The sequence below is a fragment of the Musa acuminata genome, chromosome BXJ3-8 (assembly GCF_036884655.1).
Source record: "Musa acuminata AAA Group cultivar baxijiao chromosome BXJ3-8, Cavendish_Baxijiao_AAA, whole genome shotgun sequence".
Classification (NCBI taxonomy): domain Eukaryota; kingdom Viridiplantae; phylum Streptophyta; class Magnoliopsida; order Zingiberales; family Musaceae; genus Musa; species Musa acuminata.
In genome coordinates, this window is record NC_088356.1 from 30052104 (window position 1) to 30062883 (window position 10780).

General features: G+C 40.1%; 1 protein-coding gene across 1 annotated transcript; it reads right to left on the reverse strand.

Annotated features, from left to right (window-relative positions):
* Nucleotides 1–3773: 3773 nt before the first annotated feature.
* Nucleotides 3774–7742, reverse strand: LOC135645275 (uncharacterized). Its single transcript, XM_065163495.1, has 2 exons — nucleotides 6087–7742; nucleotides 3774–4075 (listed from the first exon to the last, which is right to left on the reverse strand). The coding sequence occupies exon 1, from the start codon at nucleotides 6650–6652 to the stop codon at nucleotides 6254–6256; it is 399 nt and encodes a 132-aa protein (XP_065019567.1). The 5' UTR covers nucleotides 6653–7742; the 3' UTR covers nucleotides 3774–4075; nucleotides 6087–6253.
* Between the last annotated feature and the right edge of the window lie 3038 nt (nucleotides 7743–10780).

The following is a 10780-nucleotide window of genomic DNA, read 5'->3' on the forward strand; positions in this document are numbered from 1 at the left end:
TAGTGGGTCTCTACCCTATAATCTCTAATTGGCTCTTATTGGATCTTATCCATATGATCCAATAATTTAGGGGCTTATTGGATATCCAATAAGATAGGGGCTCCAACGGATATATCATATCTGAACCTCTACTCGTTGTAATACATGTCATATGTGTGTGACCCTCTAGGCCTAATATTGAGTTGGTTATGAATCATACCTGTTTGAACTCCTTCTAGCTCAGTGAATTATTGTCTCCATAATAATTCACTCGACTCATCGATTGCGGAAGTACTAGGCCACTACGCCGTAGTCCCCAAACGATATAGAGGAATCTAATTATTTGGATCTATCGATCCTCAGTTATAGTATATCTATAGTTTCTCATCTATCTAATACCCTAGAGACTATATAGGGGGCATGGTACTATCAGGCCCATACAGTTTCTACTCAAGTCTCGCTATAATCGGATTCTCCCAAAGAACTCTTTCTCTCTCAATCTAAATGACCCTAGCTAGGGATTTATCTAAGCATGAACATATGGGATATTCCTATCATGACACCGAGAGCATATGATCCTCTATCGACACTCAATAGCCCTCATAAGGTTGGCTACCACTCCCGATGAGCAGTTGTACTAGATTTGGAACCTCCAGACCTATAAGTCATATATCAAAGAGTGGAGTACTCATACAGGACATCCTTAGTATCTCAAGTCTAAGAACTAAATCCACCACTAGGATGACAGAATCATTGTCTAACAATAAGGCATCATCAACCATCCAACATTCCATGAGCAGATCAATCAATGAACTCATTCTCCAATGAGCACCTGCACTGTATCCCTAGTGTCCCGACACGAGTAGCTATGAGATCAACTGCATCCATCATATGGATAGGTATAGAGCACACCAGTCTATCTGGTTATCTTGATGTCCCTCTCGAGTAACCTATGATCGGGATTATTTAGGATCTATGTTTAAATGTGAATCCGTCTCATTATTGTGATCTCATCATGATCTGATTCCCATTGCACAGATCCATGGACCTCACAATATTTTTATGTAACAAGCAATATAAAGTAATAAAATATTAAATAATAATAAGCTAAAATATTATGTGTCAAGTCACACATGTCATCACTACTTGATTGGCTTATAGGGCACCTATGACTAGCAACTCCTCCATTAAAAAACTTCTAACTCTAGGAGGAAGAGACTGTTGAATCTTGGATTTTAATGATGAAATCAATTGATAAATTATTTGATCTAATCTATATGTTGAGATAAGTGTACAGGATTAACTATAATAGTAGTAAGGCATAAAGCAAATATTGCGCCGGAGTCAAAGATCATATGATACGTCGAAGATTTAGATGATGTGCCGAAAGTTTATCAGAAGACTCGCCGAGAGTTCGTCGGGAGCTCACCGAGAGTTTGCCAGAATTTCGTTGAGATTTCATTGGGAGTTCGCTGAGAGTTCGTCGGGAGTTCACTAGAAGTTCGTCGAGAAGTTCGCCGAAAGTTCATCGAGAATAATTGACATTCCAAACAGATATTGTTTGTTTAAATATCTTAATTATCATAATTAGACCATAAGTTGAGTTAAGATTAGGAGGTAATCTCACTAACTTAATTAGGGACCAACTGGACTCTTAATAGGGCTGAATTGGGCCAGTTGAACAGCCCATTCAGCACATGAAGTCAGGGTCAGTAGGAGCTTTGGGCTCTGGGCTCTAGGCGCTTGGGACTCAGTCTCCCAAGTGCTCTGGGCAGTGGTACTGCCAGAGCTCAGTGTTTGAGCTCTGTTAAGCAGCGGTACCGCCCAGACTGGGCGATGGTACCACCCAATAATGGTAGTGGTACCGCTAGTACCTCGAAATCCAGAGATATGACAATTTTTTGCTCCAATTCTAAAGCCATTGGGGCCTATAAATATCCTACCCTTTTCTCCATGAAAAGGCATGAAATTGTGAACAAAATATTGAAGTCTTAGGGTGTGAAAGTGTTGTAAAAGTGCAAAGAGCCCTCCTCCTCCCTTTCTAGTGTGATGACCATTCGAGAGAGGTGTGAGGCCTGTAAGGGTTATATCCTAAACCCATAAAAAGTAGAAAGTATTGTAAAGAGGTGGTTGGTCTTTGCCTATTAAAAGAAGACCATTAGTGGATGTCGGTGACCTCGACGGAGGAGGAATCAGAAGTGGATATAGGTCACAACAACCGAACCACTACAAATTCTGATGTACTCATTTCCATTCTGCTTTTTATTACTGCCATTACTTTCTAAGTTAATTGTTAGTTCATTTACTCTAAAGTCAAGCACTTTCCGATATTGATTTTCAACGAATGAATATTTTACAAAACCGATGACTTTTTCCACTACAATAATTCACCACCCCCCCCCCCTGTGTCGCTCTTGATCCTAACAATTGGTATCAGAGCAAGGTCACTCTCGGTTTGGTTTGAAACCCAAGAGAGATGGCATTCCAATCGTTCATTGGAAGAGAAGACTTTTCAATTACATGTCCACCCATGTTCAATGGGATAGATTATACCTATTGGAAGACTAAAATGAGGATTTTTCTAATTTCTATGGATTTTGAATTATGTAACATTGTAGAACATGACTTTCAAAAGTCTTCTCTTCCGATGAATGATTGAAATGAGTTAGAAAAGAAGACTTTCACTTTAAATGTTAAGGCTATGAATACCTTGTTTTGCGCTTTAGATAAAAATGAGTTCAATCGAGTGTCTATTTATGAAACGACTTTTGATATTTAGCACACACTCGAAATCACTCACGAATGCACTAGTAGAGTAAAAGAGTTGAAGATAAATCTTTTAGTTCATACTTATGAATTATTTCGGATGATGCCAAGTAAAACTATTGTCGACATATTCACCTGTTTTATGGATGTTGTCAATAGTTTAAAAGCTCTTAGCAAATATTTTTTAAATTTTAAACTTGTTAACAAAATCTTGAGATCCCTTCCAAAGAGTTGGGACCCTAATATAACAGTCATTCAAGAGGCTAAGGATTTGAATAACTTTCCTCTCGAATAACTTATCGGGTCACTAATGACCTATGAGATCACTTGCAATGCTCATGAAGAGCTTGAGAATAACCTTCCAAAGAATAAGAAAGATATGACACTAAGAACTTGTGAAGACCACTTGAAAAAAATTTAAGTAATGGGGACTATGATGATGACTTGGCACTCTTGGCAATAAAGTTCAAAAAATTCATAAAAAGAAATAAATTTAAAAATAACACTAAAAATATAATTGAACCTAAGAAAGAACAAGTTATATGCTACGAATGCAAAAAGTCGGGATATTTCAAAAGCAAATATCCCCAAGTAAAGAAGAAGCAATTAAAGAAGAAGAAGGCGCTCAAAGCAATGTGAGATGACTTGAGCGATTCCGAAGGCAAAGAACAAAGCAATAAAGAGATCGCTAACTACGCACTAATGGCTATCAGAGATGAGATAAGCAGTTCATTAGATGTAAATTTATCTTTCGATGATCTTTTAAGTGCTTTTCATGAATTATTTGATGAATGTAAATTAGTTAGTAAAAAGTATAAACTATTAAAAAAGGAGCATGCCTGTCACGCCCCTCAAAATATCTATAATTTTTAAAACAATTTCAACACAGACCAATCCATCCAGGATCCAAACTAACGTTTGAGGACACTGAAAAACATTCAATCAAATTCACATCCATAAAACCTGTGCATTTTAAAATCATATATCACATCACTCGATAATTCACATTTATGGCAACCCAAGCCAACTTGACAAACATGAACAACATTTATAAATCCACAAGCTAAATAAATTATACAATCAGAACTCCAACTATTCACCACAAGTTCATATCGTCATAAATTAGACTTAACATTCCGAAATTCCAAATAAGAGAGATCTTCTAACACTTTTACACAGTATATCCATTTCGATTCATCGACAACATTTCATTACATACAAAACATACTTATACAACAATATCATAATAACCACCCAGACTTGCCCATAATTCTGAATAGCTATCCACTGCCTCAGCCCAAATCAACATCTCGAAGAGTGACAAGCTGACCTGAAAGATTTATATAACAACGGAGTGAGCCAAAAACGGCTCAGCAAGTGACAAAGCATATTCAGAACAAAAGGAACGGTTTCAAACGAGTAAGGTATCATAATGCAAGGCAGAATACAAGAATTCTCAAGGATACCATCTCGATAGATACCAAATCATACGTATCATGTCATTCAAAACATATTTGATCCATAACGAATGGAGCATAGAGTAATTGGAACATATCAATGGCAGATAGGACATTTCAGAACATATCAGTTCATAGCAAATGGAGCACAGAGTAATTGAAGCATATCAGTAACAAAGGAAACATATCGGAGCTTATCAATGGCAGATAGGACATTTCAGAACATATCAGTTCATAGCAAATGGAGCACAAAGTAATGGGAGCATATCAATAACAAAGGAAACATATCGGAGCTTATCAATGGCAGATAGGACAATTCAGAACATATCAGTTCATAGCAAATGGAGCACAGAGTAATTGGAGCATATCAGTAACAAAGGAAACATATCGGAGCTTATCAATGGCAGATAGGACATTTCAGAACATATCAGTTCATAACAAATGGAGCACAGAGTAATTGGAGCATATCAATGGCAGATGAAATGTTCCGGAGCATATCAACGACATATGGAACATTTCGAAGCATATTATCATTGAATGAAGCATTTCAGAGCATAACAAAAACAAATATCGTACAGAAGCTCAAACGTCGTCTTTGACGTTGCAAACATATCAATCTTATCCAAAGCTTGTACAGAAACACATAACCAAAGCTCTGGATATCATATCAAACATACAGAAGGTGTAGTGGGATCTCAGTCAGAATGTGATTCATCCATTTCTGAATGACCACCTGACAAAAGTCTCCCACGTCTGGGAGCTCCATCCACCCACGTCTAGGTGAAGTCAAAGGGGGCCGGCAGAGCATCGCAGGCTCTAAGCAATATCCCACAAAGCGGGACCCCACAAAGCGGGCAAATAAGCGCATACCAGAATATCCCACAAAGCGGGCAAATCAGCGCATACCCTTTACCATTTCTGGCAAAGGTCCAGACAATCCCACACACCAGAGTACAAAAGGGCAGTTTCAACAATAAGTAGCATATATCGGAAGCACACGCGGAACAACCAAACGTACATGTGCCTTTTCAAAAGCAATGTGATGCAAGGAACAAATCTCTCACAAAAGTATTCATTTTAGGAAAGAAAAAGGAAGCAAGAGTGTACAGGGAATCCAATTATAGCTAGCTCAATTCAAATAAGAAGGTTAAACGAATTCAAGTATCAAAGGAATGGAACAGAGTACGCGAAATCGACCAAAGCTCGATTTCTGGCAGAATACAGAAGGCACATTGAACAAATGATTCAAACTATCAATCGTGCTCCAATTTACTCAGAAATAATCATTGGATAATACTTTCAGATAAGACAGGCTTCATATGAATTGAACTGTCCAACAGAGAGAGTTACAAATAATTTGGTAAGCAAGTGTCGTAGAACAAAATCTCTGTTGGCAGAATTCATAATGTCAGATTCAATAGATAACTGGATAGGTGTTTGGATTCCAAATTTTTCAATCCATATATCAAAGAAAGGTCTACGAGTCTAGTTTCCAATGAAATCAGTTTTGAACAAATCAGAGTTTCCAACAAAGACTTATAGGCAGCTCGGTATCAAAAGGTCAGAATCTCAGAAGTTGCACAGATTCGAATCGTTACGTCTAAACAGGAGATATATCAAATGCAAGGCTAGAACAATTCAAAGTTCCTCATATTCAAAGCAAATGTGGAGATAAAATTGACAGTGAGGAAAGATCAGGATACTTGCAATAAGAAATATCAAAGCAATTATAGGAGAAACGATCAGGGAACTTGCAATAAGACATATCAGAGCAATTATAGGAGAAACGAACAGGGAACTTGCAATAGAAAGGATCGAAACAAGCGGGAAACTTGCAAGAGAAAAGATTAGAAAGCTTGCAATAGAAAAGGTTAGAACACTTGCCTTTCAAAGATTTCGATCCGAAGATCCAAAGAAGGTGCCAGCCCAAATCCTTCTACTTTTTCTCCGTGTCCTCTCTCTGTTTCGTTTTGTGCTCCTGTTTTCTTCCTTTCTTCGCAACTACACCACGTGTCGAACATCGAGGCACAATCACTTGCTCTCTCTTACTCTCATTCCTTCTTTTTCTTTCCCAAACGCAGCTGCCACAACCGCCGCCGCTGCCGCTGCCACAATCGCAGCCCCTTTTTCCCCCTTTCCTTTCTTTTCTTTCCCAGCTGCAACTGCCGCAGTCGCAGTCGCAACCATGGCCGCAGCCACCTCAACCGCAGCCTTTTCTTTCTCCCCTGCTCTATTTCCTCTCCTTCTCTTCCAGCTGCAGCTGCCACTGCCACAGCTGCCTCTCCTTCTCCTCTTCCTCTCTTCTTCCCTTTTACTTTCTCTTCTTCTTCCTTTCCTTCTCTTCTTTCCCGGCTGCACTGCTGCAGTCGCAGCCTCAGCCACGGCCACAGCCTCTTCTTCCTCCCCTGCTCATCTTCCTCTCCTTCTTCTCTTCCAACTGCAGCCGCCATCGCCGCAGCCGCAGCCCCTTCTTTCCCTTCTCTTCTTCCTCTCCTTCCCTTCTCTTCCTTCCTCTTACTCTTTCCCTGCCATAGCTGCAGCTGCCACAGCCGCAGCCGCAGCTACTTCTTTCCCTTCTCCTCTTCCTTCTCCTTCCTTTCTTCTTCTTCTCTTCTTCTCCTTCCTCCCCGTCTTCTCTTCCAACTGCAGCTGCCATCGCCGCAGCCGCAACCCCTTCTTTCCCTTCTCTTCTTCCTCTCCTTCCCTTCTTCCTTTCTCTTCCTCTTTCCCTGCCATAGCTGCAGCTGCCACAGCCGCAGCCGCAGCTACTTCTTTCCCTTCTCCTCTTCCTTCTCCTTCCTTTCTTCTTCTTCTCTTCTTCTCCTTCCTCCCCTTCTTCTTCCCGGCGTCACACACACCCTCTCCTCTGTTTCCTCTGCAGGGAACAGAGGTATCACAACCTCTTCTCCTGCTTCCTCTTCCTCTTCTCTTCCTCTTCTTCTTCTTCTCCTCTTCGAACGCCCCACACCTCTCCTCTGTTTCCACCTGCAGGAAACAGAGGTGCTGCAGCCCTAGCTGCTGCCACCTCTCGCTCCTCTCCCTCTTCCCTCTCTTCTCCTTCTCTTCTTCTCCTATTCCCTTTTCCTCCCCGGCGTCACACACACCCTCTCCTCTGTTTCCTCTGCAGGAACAGAGGCATCACAACCTCTTCTCCTGCTTCCTCTTCTTCTTCTCTTCCTCTTCTTCTTCTTCTCCTCTTCGAACGCCCCACACCTCTCCTCTGTTTCCACCTGCAGGAAACAGAGGTGCTGCAGCCCTAGCTGCTGCCACCTCTCGCTCCTCTCCCTCTTCCCTCTCTTTTCCCTCTTCTTCTCCTTCTCTTCTTCTCCTCTTTCCCTTTTCCTCCCCAACGCCACACACCTCCTCGCTGCAGCCTTGCCGCAGCTATTCTCCTCTCTTCTTTTTCTTCTTCTTCTTCTTCTTCTCCTCTTCTCCCTCTTCTTCCTCTCTTCTTCTCCCCACGCTCCACCGCTCCTCTCTCTGTTCGAGAAACAAACCCACGCCCCACCGCTTCTCCTCTGTTCGAGAAACAGAGAGCGTGGGAGGCGGTGGGATAAAACCGAATTTTCGGTTTTCCTTTATTTTTTTTTCTTTTTGCAACTTAACAGTTTAGTCCTTGAAATTTCCATATTTACATATAGGTCCCCCGATTTATAAATAAATCTTTATTAATAATTTTCAAAAGTGAGGGATATTACAATGCCTCTCTTGTTAATGATTTTGATAGATTAAAAATTGAACATGATAATAGTTTAGCTCCTTGGATAAAATGTGATGAATTAGAGAAGTTTAAAAAGGAGAATTTGTCACTACATGAAACCATAGAAAAATTTGAAATAGGTAGCAAATCCTTAAACCTGATCCTTGTAAGTAAAAATCATGTTCATAGAAGAGATGGGAATCGGCTTTGTGAGTAACACTAAAAAAAATCTAACCATCTTTGTTAAAGGTCTTACCTTACATGTGTCACCCCTCACCAAATGTAACTTTTGTTGCAAACTCAAACATATTGCCTATAAATGTCTACTTAAGAGATATAATCCACACAAATTGATTTGGGTTCCTAAAGGAACCATATAGAACTCTATGCAAAATGATAAATTGAGTAGATCGATTTTTGAGATACCCAAGGTCAAATTGGTTACCTAAAAATCACCCTTTTTTATAGAAATGTTTACCATCACAAGCTAAGAGCAAGAGATGGTACCTTAATAGTGGATGCTTAAGGCATATGATCGGAGATCCATCTAAATTCTCTAAGCTCCCTACATAGACGAAGGTTATGTCATTAGCAAAGGAACCATAGGTAACAAACCTAACTTTTTGATTGAAGATGTGTTGTTGGTTGATAGCTTAAAGCATAATTTTTTTAGCATTAGTCAATTGTGTGATAAATGATACATCATTAGATTTGAAATAAATGCTTGCATTATTGAAAAACCATATAAAAACACATATATAATTTTCCTAAAATAAAATAATATATATACTATTGACATTAATGATATTTGTAATAAAATATATTTTTTGGTTTTGAATGATGATGCTTGGATTTGTTAGGAACGAGTCGGCACTTAGTGCAGTAGTAAAAATTATGTCGGTTTTAAAAAAACCTTCATACGATAAAATCTGATTTCCATGAAAATCGTTTCGAAAATATCTTTAAATTGAAAGCATATGAAAGTGTAGTTGATGTAAAGCAAGGAAGGCAATTTGCAGTTAAGCTAAATAAAAAACAGAAATACAAACCGATTTATAGTGGTTCGGTCATCGTGACCTACATTCACTCCTCTGATTCCTCTTCCGTCGAGGCCACCAACATCCACTATCAATCTTCCTTTAATAGGTGAAGATCAACCTCCTTCTTACACCCCTCTTCTCCTTTTACTGGGTTTAGGAGACAACCCTTATAAGTACTCACTCCTCTCTCAAACAATTCTAACACTTAGACTAGAAGAGGAGGATTCTCACAAGAGATTACAACAATGTTTTTCCCTCTTTAAATTCTCTGTGCTTATGTTTGTTAACCAGGGATGAGAGGGGTATTTATAGGCCTCAAGTTGATTCAAACTTGGAGCCTAAAAACATCTCATCCTGGGTTTCCTAGATACAAGCGGTACCACCATCGTTCCTGGGCGGTACTACCGCCGCAAGATCTACAGCTGGGCGGTACTACCGTCGCAAGATCTACAGCTGGGCGATAACACCACCAAACAGGTGGTTCCTGGGGTTCCTAGGGTACCACCGTCGAACAGGCGGTTCCTGGGGTGTTGTTCCCCAAGTGGTGCCAACGCCGGCTAGGGTTTTAGCACCCTAGTTGGGCCTTGAATCCGGCCCAAACCAACCCAACTTTGGGCCCAATTGGCCCCAAACAGAGTTGATGAGATTACCTCCCAATCCCAACTCCAATTATGTGCTAACTACGATTCCTAAGACATAATCTAAGCAAGGTAAGTCTGATTTCTTCCCGCGAGTTTCCGGCGATCTTTTGGTGAACTTCCGACGGTCTCCCGGCAAGCTCCTGGACTTCACGATGATCTTCTTGGTGAGTTTCGATGAGCTTCTTTGGCAAGCTCCTAGACTTCTCGGTTGGTTCCGATAGAATTTTTGATGAACGTCCGGACTTCCAACGAACTCTCAAACTCCCAACGAAATCACATTCTTGACTACAGGACTTCATTTTGCTTTATGCCTTGCTATCGTAGTTAATTCTGCATATAAAAACACACTTCAATCTAGACAATTATTACTAAGGATGAATCATGTCGTTCGGCATGTCATTGGTCCCTCGACACTTCGTCCGATTCTTCGGCGTATCATCCTCTCTTGTGGCCTATTGCCCAATCGACCAGTTGACCTCGTAACTCTGATATCCTTGGCGTAATATCTGCTCTTCTTAGCTTGATGCCCGAATCCATGGCCCGAAGCCTTCTGTCGATACGTTGACCGAACCTCCAACCCGACATCCAATCTTCTGACATATTTTCCTCCGACCCATCATGATTCTTCCTGCTTTAATTGTCTTTCCCTGATCGAAGCATCCTACATCACTCAAAATACAGATTAAATCATAAACACTTATGAATTGGTTTCATCATCAAAATTTGAGATTCAACAATCTCTCTCTTTTTTATGATGACAACCAATTGATGACGGAGGTAACCATAACTCCCAGAGTTTAAACAAACTCCCCCTATCAATATGCCATATTTGAGTTGAACTCTTGGATTCAAAAATCCAAGCAACATGTCGTGGTAAAATCATGCATAACATCAATATACTTCTCCCCCTTTGTCATCAACGAAAAGGAGAAGTTCAATTATCAAGTATTTTAGACATACTGTCAAACATTGCATTTATCATCATGTAATTTGTAAGCTTAAAAATTTAGCAAGTGCTACATCATGCAAGCTATCAAGTTTTAGATATGCAAGGTAGTAAGATAGCAAGTTTATATAAGCTAGTAAAAATTTCGAAAGTAAATGCAAGATAGCTTTCTTGTTGAAGTGTGTAAGCTAGCGATTCTTGCTTTCTATTACAACATGCAAATTGCAAGTTTTACTTTTTGAGATTGGCAA